Source organism: Polyodon spathula, chromosome 9 (assembly GCF_017654505.1).
Source record: "Polyodon spathula isolate WHYD16114869_AA chromosome 9, ASM1765450v1, whole genome shotgun sequence".
Taxonomy (NCBI): domain Eukaryota; kingdom Metazoa; phylum Chordata; class Actinopteri; order Acipenseriformes; family Polyodontidae; genus Polyodon; species Polyodon spathula.
The window spans coordinates 6,921,147-6,944,801 of NC_054542.1; the positions used below are offsets into that span (position 1 = coordinate 6,921,147).

At 36.0% G+C, this 23,655-nt stretch overlaps 1 protein-coding gene across 1 annotated transcript in view; it reads right to left on the bottom strand.

Moving 5' to 3' along the window:
* Nucleotides 1-20,545, bottom strand: part of LOC121321260 (DNA polymerase theta-like) — a 29,866-nt gene extending 9,321 nt beyond the window's left edge. Inside the window, exons 1-7 of the mRNA XM_041260161.1 lie at nucleotides 20,299-20,545; nucleotides 8,779-9,547; nucleotides 5,397-5,582; nucleotides 3,693-3,857; nucleotides 2,678-2,891; nucleotides 549-776; nucleotides 73-270 (exon numbers count right to left, since the gene is read on the bottom strand). Of these exons, the coding sequence (XP_041116095.1) occupies nucleotides 73-270; nucleotides 549-776; nucleotides 2,678-2,891; nucleotides 3,693-3,857; nucleotides 5,397-5,582; nucleotides 8,779-9,547; nucleotides 20,299-20,432 (1,894 nt within the window). The 5' untranslated portion in view covers nucleotides 20,433-20,545. The remainder of the gene's footprint in view (nucleotides 1-72; nucleotides 271-548; nucleotides 777-2,677; nucleotides 2,892-3,692; nucleotides 3,858-5,396; nucleotides 5,583-8,778; nucleotides 9,548-20,298) is intronic.
* Between the last annotated feature and the right edge of the window lie 3,110 nt (nucleotides 20,546-23,655).

Sequence of the window (23,655 nt, forward strand, 5' to 3'; positions counted from 1 at the left end):
TATGAATACATGTACAGGAGTAATATTCAAGACATGCACAAAACTATTTAACAGAATGGTGAAGCAACTCACCAGAACGAGAAACATCAAAATGCTTGACGACTTGTGTGTGATTCAGGTTTTTTTCAAGAGCTTGAAAAATTTCCAAGTTTTTGTAGCAAGTGAAAGAGCGGCGCATGTCTGTGTTTAGTTTACATGCCATTTTGTAGAGATGCGGTGCACTCGTGGAAATCACAATACAAAACAAGGCAATATTAAATGACGCCAGTTCTGGAAAGATTAAATAAACCAATCAGTGTGCCTCAAGGTGTTCTTTTAAGCAAAGTTCCTGTTACTTTAGGCGGGGAGCATTTACAATGGGAAAAATCCATGTCACCACAAGGGTGTTCTCTTAGCCGCAGTGTTATCTTAGGAGGTGTGCCTATATGTTGAGACTACTGCAGATAGATATACACTGCATATGCGTCCAACAGAAGTACATTTTACATGCTGTTGAATTAAATGTGGGATCCATTTGTGCTTCGATGTGTTTATGTGTTTACGCTTACCCAATGTATAGTACTCAATCTCTGAAGGAAGGGTTGCGTTGGCCAGGTCCTTGATGTGCTTGTCAACGTAGACCTGTGCTTCATAGGCATGCCAAAAGGCCATGAACCTCGCAATGAAAGATGCCATGAAAATTGCGAGCATTCCAAAATCTAGAAAGTTCCACGGCTCTAGCAGATATTCTCGTGGACCCTGAGACCAAATCTCTTTACACTCTGCCCATATCATACCTAAAAAATAAAAACCAAAAACAGTCATTCAAATATAATTATGCATTGACTGACGCAGAGGTACCTATTTTAAAGCAAGTGAAAAGGCAATGGCAAACAAGAGGATGCAGGCAAATACTGCAAATACAGAATATTGCCACGGTTTAAAAGAAAAAAAAAGATTAAATCTAAAGTGAAAATGTGGTCAGATTAAATTTAATAATTTCGATTGCCAATTTCTCTCCAGGTTTTATCTGAACCTAGGTTTTATCTCCTAAATCTGAGTCCTGCATTTGCCATTCCTGTCTTGACCTCAGAAAAAGGAAAAAGTATGATAATTAATCATTTAATTATGATGCTTTTTAATAAAGTTTCTAACAACCGTGACTGTAAACAGGACTTAATTGTTTCCAACTCAGCACCATAAATAAGGCTCAGAGAGGTTTCACACCTTTACAGAGGAAACTGTACCCCTGAGTAACCCATTTACACCACTTACCTGCTATCTTTTGACAATTCACTGCTATTAGCACTTGCTTTAATGGCTGAAGGTAATAACCCGCTAGCTGTACATATGTTCACATTTAGCACATCCAGGCAAATCACTGCCAGTATTGTTAGTTTAAATGATAGGAGGTCTAGAGCCTTATCTGACGCTCAAATTCAACATCTTCCATTTTCACATGAGAATGTTTACACAGTATGCATAGTCTACGGCGTATATTATTAGAAGCTGTATTCTTTTTAACCATCTGAACGAATCTGTAGCAGAGCAGGCCACTTAAAATATTAACCCTTTAAGCCCTTAAAAAAAGTCACTTAAAAGGTTATGTGCAGATGCAGAAAAATGCATCAATAAAACGATGCATACATCATACAACACTGTTAATGATGATTAACTAGCTGAAGGAGAGACAACACCAAGAATGTATTCTAATGCAAACTGATTAAATATCCAAAAATGCATTCATTAATTACATTTACCAAGAAATCATGGTAACTTTATTTGTCAAATGATGTTTTCTATTAAGTTATTCTTCTGCCAATTGAATTAGCCAGTTAATGGCATACACATAAAATAAAGACATATTTGGTATGTGAAAAATCTTTTTGATTTAGTGAAAATCATCCAGCTAATTTGAATTCAAATTTAAAGCAGTTGAACACCTATTGCAAGTGGAAGCTGATTTAAGTGTGTGTGTGTGTGTGTGTGTGTATATATATATATATATATATATATATATATATATATATATATATATATAGTGGTTAAGTGCTACAAAGCAACTATGTCAGCCTCAGAATGACAAAAGCACTATTCCCTGCAGTGTTAAATTCGGACCAGGTCTCTGTTTTTCATTTTGTCACTCTAGCAACTACATTGGATTAAATAATTAATTAATGGTTTTGGGGTTTATTTGGTATTTGGCTACTTGTTATCTAATTTGTACACCTGGATAAAAGGCCCTGTGTGATAGCCTCAGCATGGGAGTATAGGGGAGCTTTTGGAAGAGTGCTTGAGAACGTCAAGCCTGTGTAAACTGTGTACAGCACTAAATTTTTACCCTGTAATATTGCATAATAAGGATCAGTGTTGGTTATTTTTGTTTATTTTCTTTATTGTTCGAATACTGGTAAAATAATAGTATCACTGTGTGCAAAATACAAAACCTGTTGATTTGAACTACAATTGCAAGACTACTATCTCAATTTACTCTGCAACCATCGGCCAACCCCTCACAATATATAAAGGGATTGTTTTCATCTCTGCAGCCAATGCACCACTGCCTGTTTATACTCATGTCCTCTGGCACTGTCTCATGGTGCAGACTATTATATTATAGTATCTCATAGTGTTATAAGAGATGGTCTATTCCCTGTATTTTCCGGTTATACAAGCAGTACACTGTTGATTTACTCACCAACCACCCAAGCGATAATCAGCAGCTCCGTCCAAGAGAAGCAGGTTGTTTTCATTCTGAAGAGCTGTCCTCGCTCGCTGGTGGATTCGTTATGCAACAGCGTGGTTCCTTCAAACCGGTCCGCGGCATTCATGACCAGTAGCCCAAGGAAAATGGTAAATGAAGCAGCATGGGCCACAAACTTCAGAAAGGGGCCTCTCATAAGCTTCCCAAGCTACAACACAAACAGGACAGCAGTATTCTCAGACAGAGGGAGAGAGAGAGAGAGAGAGAGGCAAACAAATGTGTAGAATAATATATGTGTATACTGTTATTGATTTTTGTAACATTATTTTACTGCATATGAATAACAGTTACTATTGGGTCGCTATTGAGATAATCATCACTTATGAACCTCAGATACAGTTTAATAAATCTAATATTTTAAAAAAAGCATAGATATTATAGGTAACATCTTATAGGCACTGTATTTGTACAGTACGTGTTGTTGTGTACAAAGTGTCATTAAAATATGCTAACAAATGCTGACATTTTTCAAGTTAATGTCAACTTGTATCTTATTATCAATCAATAGGAGGGATATCATGTACCAAGACATTGTAACAGAAGTCACATAATAAGAATTTCTTAAAATACAAAATTATTTATAAATGGTTGGAATGCTATGAACAAAGAGATTGCCAGAATATAACATGCATTTTACTGGGGCTTTGATATGATATCTAACTGAAAAGCATTCTGGTTGACAAAGTAAGTGGGCTTGTTACACCAAGACCTATATTGTGATAACCCCAGCAACCTGTTCTAATGCCCATAACAGGTTTGACCACAACTGGAGGAGCAGTTCTCAAGAAATGGGTAAATTGTTATGTGCCATAACTGTATCCATTAGTGCCATTATCTCTTGTGGGAATCATAAAATATAGGTGGCAGATTTATTGGGAACTGGTAAATATAACTGACAGGCTCTTAAGTACCATTCTGAATCAAAATTGGAATACAGGTGGAAAGTGACCTTGCTGCAGGGGGCGAGCCAGTAAGCCAGAGCCAGGAAGGGCAGTCCTACAGCTACCCCGAGAACCACTAAGAATTTCACAGCCGTCGTCTGCTGACGTAGTCCTGAGAGGTTCTCATACCAGATGGACAGGAGTTGCTGCTGACAGTTGGGATGAGCGACGAACTACGCACAGAAAAGAAGACACATAATGGAGGCCGCACGTCAAATGGCGATGACAGCAGAGGACTTCAAGAAAGAGATACAAATAATGCATTGCTGTTCTGTTTCTGAGGGGTTTGCCACCACCACCCATTGGTACACTCGCTGATATGTGACACAGAATGATGAATTGTACACATTATGTGACTTCTATCTTTACAGTTTCACATAGAAAGCCACTGGTTCCCCACCCTTGTCACACTTTCCACCCCAATTAACTCTCGCTATGAAAACTGTAAACATCCACATTTAAAGCAAACATATCGAGCCAGTTCTGTTTTAAAATGTGGACCACTGTTCTGAAAGCTCAGCTTTGATTTAAACACACAGGTTGCTGCTACATTTTAAATACTGATATAACAAATGTAAAAGCATTTACATGTCAGAGAAAACAAATAAAAACTATAGGTCCCAGTCCGAGGTACTGGAGAAATACGGGTTTTAAAAATTTCTGTCCTGTTCTCATATTTAGTCAATAAAGGAGTTTATTCTTCCACTTGACAAAAATAATGAAAGGGTTAAGTATTATTTAGCTGAATATAATTTCAGCATCCCATTACACATCCATAACATATGATCAAATGGGTTTGAAGCCAGATTACTTGCACACTAATATATATATATATATATATATATATATATATATATATATATATATATAAATATATATATATATATATATATATATATATCCTTCTGGGAAAGTAATGTTAAAATCCTTGAATAAATTACTATTTTCATTCCAAGGACATGCAGTATTCTGCTTGTTTATACATTTCTTCTAATAAGAGGCAGCACATGACAAGTATCCTGTCCTTGGAAGCCTCTCTTCATTTTTTAATCTCTGAGAATTTGCACAAATTTCCATGGAAACTACAGTGGGGCAGCGCTGTTGGTGTGGTATATAGAGATTATTTATAGTGAAGACCTTGAGATTTTACTTTTACAGTACTGAGATTCCAATCTGTCATAAATGTTTTAATAGTTGATATTCTACAGTATTGCAATGTAAAAAAAAAAGTTTGTGTAGTTAGGGTTATCATATTTTGTGCTCATTAAGTGTGTTAAGTTATTGGTACTTCATAAAAAGTGTCACCTTCTCTCTGAGTCTAAATCAAATTTCCCAGAACATGAAAAATGGTTCAAGTACAAGTGCCTTAAATCCATATTCTTCACAGACTATGATTAGCACCAATTCAATTCGACCCCCTAGTGTTACTTTAGGTGAAAAATCCAAGACCAGTGCTAATCTGGGTCTGTGAAACCAGCTGTTAGTCCAATATTTTAATCAAGGAAATATATTGAACATCAGCACTCAAACAAATGTGTTTATTTTAGATTTACCTGTTACATTCATATATATATATATATATATATATATATATATATATATATATATATATATATATATATATATATATATATAGATAGATAGATAGATAGGTAGGTAGATCGACAGATAGATAGAGAGATAGATAGATTTTAAAAAGAATACCTTCTTACCTTTTTCAGTTCATATTTAATGGCAAGTTTTAATCGAATAAGGCTCGGGCGACCTTGTGGCCCAATGGTTTTATTTAAGTCGACATCTCCATTCAAAATGGCTTCTACTTCCTCTGTATTTCGACACAGGTCGAGAAGTCCTACGACAAAGTCCTTGCATTGCATAGAAAGTTTTTTGTAGTCGTTCTACAGAACACAAATGTGAATCAATTAGATATCAGTATATTCTTGAAATGTTCTGAAAAGGTCTATGCGTGTGAGGAAGAGGATGACAAATCCATAAAGACAAATACAGACATCTCCAGACTGACCTTTTTCTTTGAAAGCTGCAAACTTATTGATCCTAAGTGGTTCATTTACAAATAAAGTTAGTGTAAAAATTAGGTGCCTACTCAATGGATCTAAGCTGTGGAGGATCATAATATTACTGCATTCAAGTCTGAAAGAAATGCATTCAAAAACTCACTTGCAAAAATGTTAGTTGTCAAGAAAAAGCCCTTTTTGAATGTCTAATTATTTGACATCTCAGCCCATTGAATGGAAAGACATGGGCTGGATGTGAAACACAAACCATACAGTTCAAAGGTGAGCGTCTTAACATTCAACTAAAGAGCAAGCTCTGTAGTGGAGAGGTAAGTACAGGTGCTGATGTCAGTGTTATTATTAACTGATCAGCTGCTAAGAGGAGATCGATTACAAATTATTTCAGTGATGGCTGTATCTGCTATTGCTTAGATCAATGGTCCTCAAAGCTGTGTCTGAGGCCAGCTGACATAATCAGTAAAACTGCAATACTGATGTATTGGGAGGGGACTTGAAGTCATTACAATCTACTACACTGTGCTCAAATTCTCTGCTTTCGTGATAAATCTGTATTTTAATGTGCTTTTATTTCATATTCTGGAACTAGTTAAATGTCGAAAGAGAGAAATGGTCATGCCCTTGACCTGATAAGAAATACACAAATGTGTCTGTGGCCAGAAACACCCATTGTCTTACAGAACCATGTGCAAATGAAGCAGAGGCGGTTTGTTTGCAAGCATCCAATGTGACGCTAAGCATAAATCCCAGTTGCAGGATTTAAAACGACAAACCTTTCATTCACTTATAATGGGCTCCTTGAGAGAAGCAGACATCATCATCTTGCTCCTTCAAATGAATGACACAAGTGAACAGTAATATGTTTGAGCATCTTGAAGATAATACCCATGTGAACGTCTGACCCCTCAATGACTGATTCCCCCAAAGGTCAGTCCTCATTCATTAGTTCTAATCTTTCAGTACATAGCATCCAGGTTCAGTCCCCCAGTGTAAATAAATCAATTAACCGCATAACTCTGAAATTACATTTATGGAATATTGAAGTTGTGAAACCAATTAGTTCAATTTAAATTGACGTTTATGAGCTGAAGTGCAGATTTCTTTTTACCAGGAAACCTGATACTTGGTGCTAAGATCCTACGGCTAGTCAGCTTATATATATATATATATATATATATATATATATATATATATATATATATATATATATATATATATATATATATATATATATATATATATATATATATATATATATATATATATATATATATATATATATATATATATATATATATATATATATATATATATATATATATATATATATATATATATATAAAGTATAGCACCAATAAACTTCCATAAACTATAAGGATGTCATCCCTTATCTTCAGTACTGGGGCAAATTATTATTATGCAATATAGGGATGCAGGGCTAGATTCTCTAAGCTATTTACCCCAAATCTTAGCACATGCATTCTTTTTTTTTCATTATAATTGTAAAATGTATAAAACAACTACTTGCAATCCCCTAAATGGTTGACTTGCATTTATTTGTGTTGCTCAAACCTTCCACAAGGTTAATGTATTTGAAAATGTTCAAATTATTACCTTTTATAAAAAGGCACAGACCTTGTATAGCATGCTCTGAACATAAAGAGTACATTTAAAGTTCATTCAATGAGTAATAGTGCCAGGAAGTATGACCCGATGAACAATGTCCTTTATACTCTGACAAGATGAAGTCTACAGGAAGAAATAAAGTAATAAAACACTGAATTAATCACGTGGTTATTCCAGTAAGCTTTATGTTTAAGAGATTAAAGTTCCCTTTCTTCCTTTAATTAGACTAACACGGTTCTGTTCAGCAGTGCTTATGGGAAGCTACTTATCCTTACAACTGCTTTATCCCAATGTTTGAATGTTTCACAGAAAATGAGGCTTTCTGTTTGAGGTTGCTTGAATTTAATTGAGTTAAAAAATCTTTGTTAGCAGGATTGCCATATTTACTGTACCGGTGCGCTGAACAATCAGCCCAATATAAATGTCTCAAAACCCTGGAATTACCATTAGGCATTACTGCAGTTTCAGGAACACCTAATTAGTCAGTCACAAAAGGAACTGAAAAGGTGGCTGGGTTCTGTTTAATGTGAAACAAGCAGAATTCAGCATGTCCTATGTTACATGTTACTGTATTAGTATCAAGATACTGAATGTGGATTTCTATGGGGGTTTTTTAATGTTTATTTTGTGTATAATGTATCACGTTTTTTCATCGGTTCTCCTTGTGTGATTTATGGTTATGATACTTTTAGCCTCAGATAATGGTAGGTTACTGTATAAAGCACTACAGGTCAGTTTTTAGTGAATCAGATTTTTTGAACCTTTCAGACCATGTATATTTATGCACATGAGCTTGCAGTGCACAGACTGTTTTTTATTTGTTTTCTAATTTGTATGTTTGTTTCTATGAAAGCTTGTGACTCATAGCTCTTGAATTGCTTGTTGGATTGATTTAGCAAAAATGTATACCAAGCATAACAACTGCGGGCTATACACTCCCCTAACACTTATCCACTGGCTCATTAATAAACGTACGCATCTGGTCCTATGAGAGCGCACACTTCGTCATTTCCCTTGCTACATAAACACCCTTTATTTCAGTTCAGAAATAGTTCTGTCAGAACCAGTCCTCTATTCAGTCAGCTAACCAACTGATTCAAATTAATTGTTTTTGTTTATTGTAGAAATACAGGTTACTATGGGAACCCTTGAACACAGCTAGAGAAATGCAGCCCTCATATGCTGACAAACTCAAATACCCAAGACATACCTATCAAAGTGAATTATAGAATATCCTGGGGCTAACAGAAACTCTTTGAATGTAATGGAACAAGAGTATGCTCTAACAAATAGATAATCCAAATGGGTTAATGGGTAAATTGATTACATTCTGAGGATGAGAATGCATCTGAGAAACTATAAGAAAAAGACACTAAAACACTACAAGCAAAAGGAAAGGAGCGAGGAAAGCATGACAGTTTGAAACCTCACCCACCTTAAACTCCTTCTCTGTATTAGCCAGCACAGCTAGCTCATTGCTGAGCTCCAAGGCAGCCAGAACAGGGTCTTCACTAGAAAGGGACAGATATGCCGGACTCGCCAGACCTTTGTAGGCGTTAATTCTGGACCTGGAGTGGCTAAAAGAATCATGTTTCTGATTATCGCTGCACGTTCTGCATTTGCAGAAATAGTTATGAGGTCTTTCAATGCGGGCACCCTTTAGCAATAGTGTGTGAACGATTTCGTACTCGTGACAGTGAGCTGCCAAAATGATGGGCGTCACGTCGTGAGAAAAGCGTGTCCCGTCTTCATCGTAGGCATAGAAGTCATCAAGTTGCAGTTCAGCTTGGCTTGGGCTGATGGTTAGCCTTTTAGTCTCACAAAAGGCCTTGTGGCCCAGGATGCCTTCCACAATACGGACATAGCCCTTGCTAATGGCTAACAGGAGGGCATCCCCAATCCGAGACAGATTGTCTTTCTTAAGCAACAGCTCAGTGACTTCCAGGTGCTCATTGGCAACAGCTAGCTGCAGTGCATTCTGGCCCATGTAGTTCACAGCATTCACATTGAGTTCCAGATTCTCTTCTAGCATCTTCCTGACCACAGGAATGTTTCCATATTCAGCTGCATCCAAAAACCTCTCCTCTTCCACAGAGAGATTGTTTGAACGGTCACTAAACATATAAGCAGGCCCCCGGACCGCCTGCCTCCTCCCTTTCGGCATGGACTGCCGGGTGTGCATGTGTTTATCACCATTGCTCCTTCTGCAAGGAAAAAAAAAACACCAAACAAACATTAAAAAAAAACCAAAAGAAACAGGTGAGACAGGTGAAAGCGGATGACAGGGATTAATGCTGTCTTTTGACATCTGTAATGTAAAGAGTGCTATGAACAGAATTCATGTAGAGCATACTGTTAACCAGCTTGTTAAAATGTTATCAACTGTTTACTTTACTTTAAAACACTTGATTCTAAATGTGGTTTTTTTTCCAATTTCTAATTATTTTCTTTCGTGTATATATATATTTTTTTAAGATGTCAGAAATTCAAATTACTGATTATATTAAAAATTGTTTGCCCAAAGGCGGTGAGCAAACTTTGCATCATCCATATTATTTCTATTTAATTAATGTAGTGTTTTCAATCTGCTTTGCCCTGTCGACATTAAGCTGACAGATGTTAAACATCACAGAGCTGTGACTCATATCCATCACCTTTATAAAGTACCAGGTTCAGCAGAAGAGTGCACTTGTGTTTTGAGGCATCAGCTGATAAGTAGTTTCACCTGAAATTACTTTTTCTTAGACTGTGGCTAGTTTTTAACTACCCACCCTCTTCAGCAGTTACATAACTTCAGTGAACATTGAGTCCGACTACAGCATCCCGAGCTCAGTACAATTAGAAATACAAAATTAAATAACTTAAAATTGCAGTATTTTATTGTGCCTTTTCCTCAAAATGATGTACCGTATGTGTCTACCTGAATAAGACAGACACAATAAGAAAAATACCTTGTTCTTTTTAAATTTAACTATACAGTGGCAGATCTAAATAATGCAACTGTTTAAATCATTACAATAGGGCACCATTTGTGCACCAAGGTTCTGAAAAGTAAACATCTAACACCCTATGTGAGTCTATTTAGAGAACTTATATGTGTATAGTGCCAGAGAGAGCCTTATTTTTAGTATTTTGATTTGCCACTGTTTATATCAACTATATAGACCCCAGTGTAATTACACTGGAAGACCAGTACGCTAAAAAAAAAAAAAAAGAAAAACGCAATTCACATGTACTAATTCATCATCCACACCTGCCCTTCAGCAGTTGAAGAAATGAAGATTCCAGTTCAAAACATTTTGCTCTACATTCTAAGAGTCAGCCCTTTGTGGGAGTCTGAGAATGGTGATTCCAGCTGTGATCCGCTGGTGCTGGATGCAGGGGCTCCAACACAACAGGGAGGTGGAAATAGGCTATTTGTCAAGATGGAGACTATATTGGATGAGTTTTGCCTCCATTAAGGGATTGCAGAATCCATTGAGTTGAGTTATGAAATAGACAGGACTACTAGAACACATCTTGAGACAGATTGGCGGTCAACAGATATAACATAAAAGAGGACACAGGAGGGAAGAACATGTGTTTCTTTATAGATACTAGCTCCTATATCTCTCCTGTAAGATTACTGGAAGTTCAGATTTAGTGTTAGGAAGACATTCATACTGTGAGATGCTTCAGAAATCCCCACGCTACTCATGTTAGAGCACTAGCAATAGCACATAAGAAAGATTCATAATTAAACATGCCTTAGCAGATTTATACAGCACCAACATTATGCTGGCATAAATTAAATATGTAATTGTAGATGTAAAAGCATAGCACACCTGATGGATAGGTAACAGAAAGGTAACCATTGAACGTGACTGTTAAGGTAAACTTCAAACAGGGTTTCTCTCAGTAAGCCAAGAAATATTAACTGTTTATAAACACAAGCAACCCATGCAATTACTTGATATCCTATGTTCTATAAAGCAGTACGAAATTGTTTGTCTTTCATTTAGCGAATTTGCCTGTGCACAGTACTAAGATTCCAAGCATACCTGTGTTTCTGTTATTCTTGTATTGCCCTAATTCAGTCACCACAAAAAAAGCCTGTCTGGCCATTATGAAATCCAGTCTTTTCTTTAATGGTCCTTTTTCTCCAGCACTGTTATTTTACTAAACAGTATGTTGGGTATTCCATGGATGTTAAATGAGGCATCATGCGAGGATTCACTTCAGAGAAACTGTAATTATTTAGTTGTTTCTATTGTCAACGTGAAGAAGATGTATGTGTTCTAAAATGAACATCCCTTTGACAAAATTAGATTCGCTGGACTGGTACATTAATTAACGTAATATTGAGTCAACTCAAATAACTAATTTAACAAACAACTGCTTTAGGTACAGAACAATAACATTCATTTTCATCACTTTTCTTACCCACTAGACTAATGCTTTGCTGCTATAATTCCTGAGTTGGCTGGGGCTTATTAATTGGACGTTTTCAGTATTTGAAAAAGCACACAGATGTAAAAACGTATATAAGGTATATACTTTGCAGTACACACAACTCCAATATGTGTACCTCTAATAGCCACGATACAGCTATGGCCAAAAGTTTTGCAGCATCCTACAGAATGAACAAATTTTGCTTCATAAAGTCAAATAAAACTTGCTGAATAATGTTACGTGAACATATTAAATTGCAAACTGCTCTGTAGTTTTTCATATACTTAACGAAAAACTGACAAATTTAAAGATGTGACATTTCAAATCTAACATGAAATACTGTACTACTGTTATGGCTTCCGGTAGAAGCGATCTCATTTTGTAGTTTATTTGCTTACATGATACTAATAAATAAATCTAAATTATGTTTATATATATATATATATATATATATATATATATATATATATATATATATATATATATATATATATATATATATAATAATGTCTCAATCTTACAATTCTAGCTGATGCAAAACTTTTGGCCATAGCTGTATAACTTATCCCGTTAACGAATAGCTGAAATTATCTACAGTACCTTGGAAACTGTTTCATATTATAAATGAAAAACAAAATGTACATAAGCCAGGAGTCCTAAAAGTTGAGCATCATTTCAATGGTCTGGCTTAGAAAAGGTCTGAAACTTAGCAAGTGTAAACATCGCTGTGGCTTGTCCATATTTCAGGTAGTTTTTGGAGACGCTTGTCCTGAGCTAGCACTGTATTCTGTAACATGCACTGTACAGTTTCAAAGAGACCCTGTTGTGTCTTGTTTAACTTTTTTTTTTTGTTACATAATATAGAATGTAAAAAGAAAAATATATATAATGAAGGTACTGTACATACTGTTATCAGTTTCCAAGTATACCTTGATTAACCGCTATTTTTACCAGAAGCATTAGCTTGTTAATCTGTCTAGTTATTGTGATTCTTGTACAGTACATTCTGCATTTGGGAATGTGTAGGAACAGACAATTCATCACCTCAACCCAATTCCCATAAATGGCCTGCACTGCACACATGATCCTATGTTTTTTTTTTTCCTTCTGCTGTACTCTGACTTGCTTGTTTGTTTCATGTGCTCTTATTGCAAGCACTTATGCGGCCTGTGATGGCTAAAAAGATTTTAAAGAAAGCAGAACCTCAAGGAAAGTGGGCAAGGGACATTATTTGACATCCATCCAAGTTCAGAAGGGTTGTACACATCTTGGTTTAAAATAAATCTGTATCAAACACTGTGGTAAATGATAAGCATGCAGGACATCTATTCTGACTGATGTGTGTAGTTTAAACTTGACAGTCTGAAGAATTTGTCTTCAGTATTGGTTTGTTAATTAAAATAATTATTGTATTGCGTTAGTACTTATCCATGCAATCTTTGCATTTGAATATTAAGACTGACATGATAATAATAACAGTAACAATAGTAAGTATAAAAGAATGAAAGCTGCTAGCACTCAAGTGTGTTGATTCTCGAATGAGACGAGTATGAAATGAGTCATGTGTTTGGAGAGCTGGGGTGACTGTTCTCTTTAATGGAGTTAGGTGTTACTCTTCTGGGAAACCAAGCGTTTAACGCATAGTCTGTGCAGCTAATGTTTGCCTTGTGATAAGATATGGAACTTGGCAGGCATGGGTCACCGGGGAGTTTGTGGCTGACCCTCCTTGCCCTTCCCAACAGACATCACTGGCGAGGGTATAAGAACACTGTCTCTGCTGAAGACCATAAACACAATACAAATCAAGAAGGCAGTGTTCCCTAGATACATAATACAGTATTCTGCTCAGTTCAATAGCTACACTCTACCCAAACAGAGGGAGATTACGACCCACAAGGAGTTTTGCTTTCCAGTTTGTTCTCCAGGCTAGTGCAAGCTACAAGCTTTACTACACTGACTACTTCTGTGTGGGTCAGACTCTTTCAAAACGCAGAAAGTACTTGTGATGATACAGCCAAGAGATGATGAATATATCTGTCCCTGCTGCTCTGTGTATGTTTGTTTAAGTGCATTTTTAATAAGCTGTGAAATGAAACCCACTCTTTCCTCTCTCAGGAAAGAAAACAGGAGGAATCCCACGGGCTATAAATCTTACATTGGAAATGGTCATGGGAAATATCCAATTTATAAAGGGCTATAAAAGACAACATGTCTATATATTAACGTATAAAAGACAACATGTTTCTATATTAACTTATTAACATGCTTTGTGTGTGTGAAAACACTCGCTGTCTATTTCTTCTGGAATGTGGCAACCTTGGTCTCCAGTAAACACATTTTAAATGAAGGATGAGACGCCATTCACATAGGCGTTGTGGAATGAATGTGGGAATGACTGATAGTTGAGGAGGAGGTGATTTAGACAGTTTTGTATAAGAATCTCGCCTTCCAGACCGGTGGAAGCTGTCCTCAATTAAGGGGAGACACTTAGACAATATTAAAGACTAGCTGCAGATATCAAACCCACTGAGAAGCACAACAGCAAAAGAAATATCAAATCATGTGGAAAAGAACCTGCCTCTTAATAACTGATGACCCCACATGAGAGAATTCAAAATGATAAATACATATATGGGCAAAAGTTTTGCATCACCAACAATTTTATATGGCATCACACAGAAGTCATAATAGTAGTACAATATTTCATGTTAGATTTCAAAATGTCAAATTTTTCAATTTTTGTCGGTTTTTCGTTATATATAAGTATATAGAAATATATGGAACGGTATTTAATTCAGTATGTTAACAGAATTATTCAGCAGGTTTCATTCAACTATGAAGCAAAACATTTGGCCATAACTGTACATGAAAAACATTTATTTTTATATTATATAATCCTTTGAATTTGTCCTATATTACAAATATGCATTTCAGACCCCTTTTAATTTCAGTTTCTCTCCCTGAGATATAACATTGAAAAATACCTTTCAAGTCTCTCCATGCACCCACCAAGCAACTGCATTTTTATTGGCCATGCCACACATTATGCAGTGAACTTAAAAGGCATTTAGGTTAAACAAGTATAGTATTATAGCATATAAGTATAACATTTGGCTTATTTGCATTCTGGGAATTAATGCATATGACAAAAAAGCTAATTTGCCAGTAAATCTTGCAGCAGGCTTACAAACTCAATGTAAAATCTCACCACTACTCATAAACAATGGCATGCCATTATGTTTTGCATTTTGAAGTCCTGAGCCTCTCAGGACACTCCAATGCATTTTGTTCTTGGAAGTATGGATAATTCATCCTCAACAAGACTTCAAATTATAGGGTTTGCCACCTTTTGAAAGTGTAAAATACAGACAGACTGGGAGTGAATGTAAAGGCAAATGCTAGCCTCTTGTTCATCCAAGAATGCATTCTGACTATCTGACTATCTCTCTTTTTCTCTATCTATTGAAAACCAGGATATTCAGTTGTCCAACCAGGACAGAAGAAAAACAAAATCGCCACAGTTTCTATGTATAATCCCAATGAAAGAAAGACAGTCATTGGGAAAACAAAGTGAAGATCTTATTTAATGGTGATTTCAAGCAGCAGCAGTAGAGGCAACAATCCTTACATGCCCTGTGGCTTTATATTACTTTGGGGTCTAGAATTCTGAATTAAAGGACTGTCCAGACAAACCCAGGACAGGCAGTAACCTGTATAAATGAAGTGTTTATCTTTTGCCCCAGACAGTTATTCTGCAAAGGCAGTCTTGGACTGTATAACGATTCTTGACCACAACAACAGGATCGCGGGTGATCGCCATTCATGTAACGTTTATTTAGCTTCTTCGAAACTTCTGTTGTGCATAAATCTAATCTTAATTAGGCTTGTTGCAGTACACTGTAAAATTAAATAAGAATCAAACATAAATTATGGAACAGATTATAAACACATTTTAGTGTTTATTTTAATTGTTTTACAGTAGTCTATACTGTATATGGCCTAAAACCACCATTGTAAAGTATATACATATTAAAATGTGTTTACAATCTGTTGCATAATATTTAATGTTTAATTCATAAACACTTTACATTACAGTGCAGTCTGTTTTGCGTTCTGCTCCATCCTTACCTAGGAGCTGTACTGTAGCAGATTGGTAATAGGCCAATTCCACACTGACACTCAAAGTAAAACTCCACACAGGCTCTTCTTGTCTGACCAGGGTTGCCTAACACTGTTCATATACTGCCAACACAGGAACCGTTTTAGACTAGAAAAGCAAGCGGTCTCCAGTCAGACTGCTTCATTGTTTGGTTTTTGAGTGGCTTATCACTTAACCAACTTGTACAGTAATACTATTTATAAAAATAAATATATTTTTTTTGTGTATTGCACAGTTAAAAAGCCGGTATCACATCCATATAAGCTCATATAACAATGCCTGTAAGATGTATTGGACCTTGCTCTACTGTTTCAAATCTTCCAGGAGCAATAAAAATAACTTTCAGCACTTTTTCGTCATTATGAACTGATTCTTGCAACTCCGATCTACCCCAAAGCTTGGTGGTATTGTTTTCAAAAATGGTCACTTGAGACTTTTATTATTATTATTATTATTATTATTATTATTATTATTATTATTTATTATTATTTATTTTGCAGAAGCTTTATCCTAAGCGACTTACAGAAATTAAACAAAATATAAAAGTACTGTATATAAGTTACAGGTAATAAAAACGCAAAACAAACAAATATCTACACTACATACAAAACACATATGAATAAAGGAAAATGCAAAATCAATATATCAATAGGAATTTACAAATAAAGGTTGAATAAACAGGTTTTGAGAAGACAGAGGAAAGCAGTAAAAGACTGAACCATCCTGAAGAGAACCACGAGCTGGTACCACCACAGGGGGACGAGGGAAGAGAAGGAGCGGCCACGAGAGGCAGGGGAGTGAAGAGAAAGCATGACAAATCAGAGGATGAGCGGAGATGAGAGATTCATAGTGTGACTGTTTGGCAGAGGTGAGGGTTGAGAGGAGGGAACGGTAATGATCTAGGAAGCAAGGAAGGGCAGGAGACAACAGGACAGAAGGAATCAAGAGTTGTGGTAAGAGAGGAAGAAAGAATCCTGGGAGCCGATTCTCCACTGAGCTGTTTACAGACAGTAGCTGCTCAGGTTGCAAGGAAACTGTCAGCCTGGCCTCACGTGCAGCAGTCGTTCATTCATCTGGGATCAATAAAGTCAATGATCAATCAGTTGTCAAAATGTTAAATGTTTGTATGTTAGACACTATTAAAATATAATTAAGTTTTTGTTTAAAATGCTTACTGCAATGGTACTTGTATACAGTAAATTAAATACCAAGACCGCTCTGGCTGTGAGCTGAGGTCAGAACCAGTGTTCAGTTGTCATCTCATGCTCGTTCCTAACCAGAAGCTGCTCATTCCAAACTGTCATTCTGGCATTTTGCGTCTGCTATTTGTCCATATTCATTCATTCATTCATTCATTCATTCATTCATTCATTCATTATGTTACGGTAACACTACTGTAATAATAGAAACAAAAACACTTACAAACATACTGAGCTTGTCTCATTACCTTTTCTCTTTTATGCACCTACATTGGAGGTCTTCTTTTTTTTTCAAGTCAAAGTACATTTCAGTTCCGTTGTGACCGGGAATGTGAACTGCTCTTTATTGTATTTACAGTCAGCGCCACACACCGTCAAACCGGAAACACTCACAACACAGCTTACTGGGTCAGTCCCTAAAGATGCAACTGCTATCTTCCTTGAACACACAGAAACCCTGGACACAGCGTTCACTGCGTGTGTGCGCCCAATCAGGATTAACTGGCTTGAGTACAGAGCTCAATAAAGTCATAACGGAGATCCTGACAGGTGCATAAACAGCTGCTTCTTCAGTAACCTAAGCTCCTTTTGATGCGATACAACAAAGTCTATTTAGATTTATAAACAAAACTGAATGTCAAATTGGATGCACAAGAAAATTACTACAGTATAACTGATGCATAAGAATGCATCTACAAAATACATGCACATCTATTACTTTAAATAACTTATCTAACACAGTCATACAGTATGAATGTTAGATTTCGTAATGTCACATTTTTCCATTTTTGTCATTTTCTTTTGTTAAGTATATGGAAAACTACAAAGTGGTATGTAATTCAAGATGTTAACGTAACATTATTCAGCAGGTTGCTTTCGACTTTATGGAGCAAAATTGGCCAGATGAATTTGCTTCCTTGTCTTTTTTTTCTAAAATGATGACTGTTTTGGGTGGATCTGGCCTGTAGTAGGGTTTGGACCAGGGGTCCCCCTCTGTCACGACGAGAGTGTCCTACAGGGCATACATGTAGTAGGGTTTGGACCACGGGTCCCTGTCACGACGAGAGTGTCCTAAAGGGCAAAGAATTTGGGGGGTGGCAGACGGAGATACCATTGCAGAAACAACAGAGAGGAGGGTGGAGGGAGGAATACGCACTGAGAAAAAAGTGAATGCTCAGATTGTGTAGAAGCAGGGGCTTCAATAAATTTATCACAAAGGAGCCCTCACTCACCATCAGGAACCACTGCAAGGATAACACTAAAAGGTGTAATGCTCAATTCAGGTAGAATCAGTAATTAATATACAGTAGATTAGTTCTCTAATAGCTTGATGACTTGTAGGGCATTTTCTGCTTTACACAACCTCACCCACGCTGTAGCATTGATTAGAAAACAAATGCATTACAATTGCACCCTGCTACTAGTATTTTTGTTTCCCCCTGTGTGTTTTAAATTATTTTTTCATTCTGAATTTTATTATCCAAACGATTTATATTGAGGTTTGGTGTACAGAAGCAATTAAAGATGTATTTAAAATGGATTTGCATAATTATTATGCTGTACGAAACGCAGTCTTGAGCGCTGAATATATTAAACAGCTTCTCGGTAAAAAGGACTGTGCAGAAAACAAGAATGGGATTTTTTTTAATTTAAGGGCTAATCACTCTACAGCGTATATTCTCAGCGATCGTTGTATTCACACATGAGCGTTTTTCTCTTCTTCAAATGTTCATTGGAACGTCTGATTCCAGCAGTGTATTTTTCTTTATAAACAGCAGTAGTAGTCCTATTTGTGGCTTTCCTAATTTGGCTTTTGAAGCAGCTTCACACAACTCCACACAAACATAATTTCACAAGAATGTAATTATCAACCAATCACATTGGATAGGCAACTGTATAGTACATTCAAACTGAGGTGAAAACAGCCACGTCAATCAAGACAAAGGTGGTCAAGCCTAACACATTTTATATAGAGCATGAAGACATGGTTTAATAAATAAACCCCAGCCAACTAGCCATGTACATTCAGACAGACTGCCGTAATTAAAAAATATTGACATAATCATTCAGGGATGTAAATAAGGTTCCCATTCCATAGCACTTTGAGTCATTCCAGGTTTTACTGTGAGCTTCATTAGGCCCACTCTATGATTTGACTATTTAAACTGGTGAGATCAATTATGCTTAAAGTAAATGCTCAGCTTTGGATCTTATTTCTATCGTCTATGTTATTCATGAAAATCAACTGATTTATTTTTCTAACATATGTTCACCCACGCAAATGTTGGTATTATTTCAGCAAAAATGACATATTTGCCTAGACGAAAGTGAGACGCTACCCCTTTTATTTTATTTTATTTGTGTTTATCTGGGTAAACATTCTATTTAAAACTTTGCTACATATTTCTACTTTCGACAATCATAGAATTTAGCAGTTTGTATTCATTGGTTTATATTTGATACAATTTATTATGTTATGATGCCCTGCTCTGTATATGTGAATATACAGTAGGCCTACAATATAATACAGTATTTCAGCAATACACAAATACACATCTCTGCTCTGTTCTGAGTCTTGTGATTGCACCATTATCACATTCTGCCATAGTACCATATGCAGTTAAGTCCCTGAGCTTGAGTCGATTTATTATCATCAAAATCGATATGACCTATAGCTTCTATATGATCTATAGCTGACATATCACTTTGGTCGGTTTGGTTATTTATTTATCTCAGTGAATACTGGCTTTGAATACTGCCATGTACAGTATTTGCGCAATCTGCAGTTTACAAATCTTAGCTCTGTACTTTAGGGACATCCAATGCGAAATGACAAATCATCAACAGGTACAGCAACAGACAGAACTTCAGATCAGATGCGTAAATATTACTTTTCTTCTAACTAACTGAATTGTATGCTGTACCGTTAAGATGTGTGCCATCTCGTTGTGCCGTTAGATAACAAATGCATCTCTCATCACATGTTATAACCATTATCATTCTGCGACGAGCAAACAGTTTAGAATGTTTACAGTGTTGCCCTTTTAAATTACAAATAAATAGACTACACAACAAAAAGTTGACTACGTTAACTTCGTGTAAAATAAATCCATTAAATTCGTACCATAGTAAGGAATAAACTAATGGTTACACATTTCACACTCACCCCGTGTATCCATAGCATTCTTCGAAGTCTGAACTCATTAGTAGATAGTCCTGGCTCTCATTTCTACTCCCAGGACTGGAGCTTCTTATTCTTAAATTATTATTGTTAGCCGGACAAGTGTTCTGTTGACTCATTTGCTTTATTTTCCCCACTCCAGGCAACCCAACACACAGCAGTTACACACGAGCAGTAACATTGTAAGACAGACGTCGCCGCTGCTGTTGCAGAACCTCAGCGCACAGGCTTCTCCTTATACCTCCCTTTGGATAATAGTGGGAGAGGACTCGGAACTCGTTGCATGTGACGTTTCGAGACGTCAGAGGCAACTACTAATATAATAACATCACTCAAGGATGCTTGGTGAAGTGCACGTGCCTCGTAGTAATAGGTATCACCGTTCTTACCTCCTCAATACAGCTTCCAGGTGGGAATAATTCACAGACCAAGGAATTGTAAATTATAGGCTGTATCTCCTTTACGTGTAGTCAAAGTGTATCCATTCTGAGATGATACCATCTTAAAATATTGGTAAAGCGGTGAATGTACAATAATTTGAATTCAAAATGTGTGTATATATATATGTGTGTGTGTGTGTGTGTGTGTGTGTATATATATATATATATATATATATATATATATATATATATATATATATATATATATATACACACACACACACACACACACACATTTGTAAGGATGCCCTGTCAAAGTGGCATAATTCTACTAGATACATTAATTTAAATACCGTATACATGCTTTACATCAACTGAAGTTTAAATTAACGTATGTGTAACCCAACTTATAACGGCTATTTTCCTATAAATTCTATTTAAGACGTTAAAACAATACTTGTCTAGATTTGACTTTTCAGCTGTTTTATCATTACAAATTAATGTTGTCGCACAACTCTTTAATTCAGTCCAGTAACACACACACACACACACACACACACACACACACACACACACACACACACAAAGAAACAGCAGCTCTTGTTTTATTCACTTCAAAAACGATTTAAAACATGCTGTGCAGGTGCCAGATGCACGTGACTGTAATTGAAATTGTATATGCTGTGAGCCAGAGCAAATCGTAAATAGAAATCGGGAAGACTGGCCAATATAGAGATAATAATTACGCTGCTATGGGCATTATGTCTGTGTGTGGTAATAGAACAGAGAGGGTAGGTAATTTACAATACTGTAGTTAGCAGTAGTGTGGATGGTGTAAATGCGTGTAATGATTGAGGGCCACTTTATTCTTTCTGTTAATTCCACGCCCAATGCAAGGCAGCAGACACAGTCTAAAATATTTGTTTCATACCCGCACTTCTTGATAATTTAAGTGCTACATCATTTATAATGTTGGTGTTATAATTATAGAAAAAATAGCGTTTTATATAACCTACAATAATTCAGTAATTTTGGAATAGGTATAATGTACTGTATTGAGGTTTCATTGGAACACAGAAATGGAAAGAAATATGTTTGGAGGTGTATTGTCAATATATAGTAAACTCAAGTCCTCAATTAAGTTTAGAGTTTCAGAGCTCTAGACAAGCACGGGGGTTGGTCGTCCCTGAGGAAAGGTCATGAGGGGGTCATAAAGCTACCAATACAACTGATACAAACCCACTACTTGACTTACTCACGCCATGTATGAACACAGATCAATGTTGGGCTGACTATGGGGATATCAGTGTTTGACAAAAAGTGCCAAACTTCTTAAATAAAAACTCTTTTGGTAGATTGATGTTTTTATGTTATACTGGACTTGGGTTCTATAATACCCTGAACACCTTTGTCATGTTGCAACAGGGCTGCTAGGCTGCTAACGGTGGCTCTAACTCTATTTACAGTATTATGGGCACATGGCTGTATTTGTATTCTATAAATTCATTAAAAAAACACCTTTTTGATTTTATTTAGAGAACAGGTTTAGAATTCAACATGCTATTTGTTCAGGCTTTTGTCATTCACATATTAGTTTCAAATGATGGCTTTTTTTAAAAAACACAATTGGCTCCGTTTGTCAATAGGTGCAATAAAAACCACAATTTAAGCAGTTTGACGCTAATATGGAATTGTTCAGAACTACAGCTCTGACCAAACATTTTACATCACCCTATAATACATATGTTTGCTTTGTAAAGTTGAATGAAACCTGTCGAATAATGTTATGTTAACATATTGAATTACACAGTGCTTTGTAGTTTTCCACAAACTTAATTAAAAAAAAAAAAATGGACACAAATTTAAAAAGGCAGCATTTCAAAATCTAACATGAAATACTGTGCTACTTTTATGGCTTCCGGTAGACTTTTGCAATATCCTTTTGTAGTTTATTCGATTACATGATATTCAATTATTTATTTATTTTTTTTAATTACGTCTCAATCCTAAAATTCTAGGTGATGCAAAACTTTTGGCCATAGCTGTACAATTGGCCTGCTCCAAGTTAAACCTATTACAAGCCTCTAGTATTACAAATTGAAAGGAAAATGGTTTGATTCCTCTGCTCTTAAACCTACTTGTTGATTTAAAAAAAACAACAAAGTGGTTCTACTCATCAGTACATCAGTACTTCTCACTAGTACATTGTGGTCAAATTAGTTTTCTGATAGCAGGATGGGACATTTTAGAAGCCAGCAGTCCATTATTTTAACACAATTTTAGTTTTATGCAATTATACTAATGTTTGTATAATGTGTACATTCATAAACTGCAGTGATTTGTAACATTTACGGTAACTACCTTCTGGTTCTTGTAAACTATTTAGTTTGGATTTAGTTTAGTAAACTACTTAGTCTGGATTTTTCAAGCATACAGTGATCAATGAAATTTAAAAAAAATGAAAAATAAATCACCTTTCATCTTGGCTGCAGAGCTTTGATAAAGAACAAAGACCTAATTAGATACACTTGCTACGTGTGCTTTTTACAACAGTGGCTTTTTTTCCATTTCAAACCATGTACGGTATTTTTCATTTTACAAAGGCCTGCAGGTATTCCATCTAAAACTAAGAAAAAACACAATCTACTTATCTATCCATTACAAGGGTGTATACAAAATTAAACATTTTGAGCGGACCCTTTATGATTTTTTTTAGGGACATTTCTTATTGTCACAAGTATGGATTGAATCCTTATTGGAGGAGTATGATTCTCATGTTGGGCTTTCAAGGCAGTGATACCATCTTGATGTTCATCGTCAGTCTGATGCCTGCATCTAGCAGGTTTGCTGTTAATGATTTTTCTTGTAACCGAACAAGAGGGTGACCAGTTGACTTTATGGTGCTGATTCTGAAAGCTGGTTTAGCTTTTTAACAAGACAGCTAAAGAACTGTGGCCTTGTC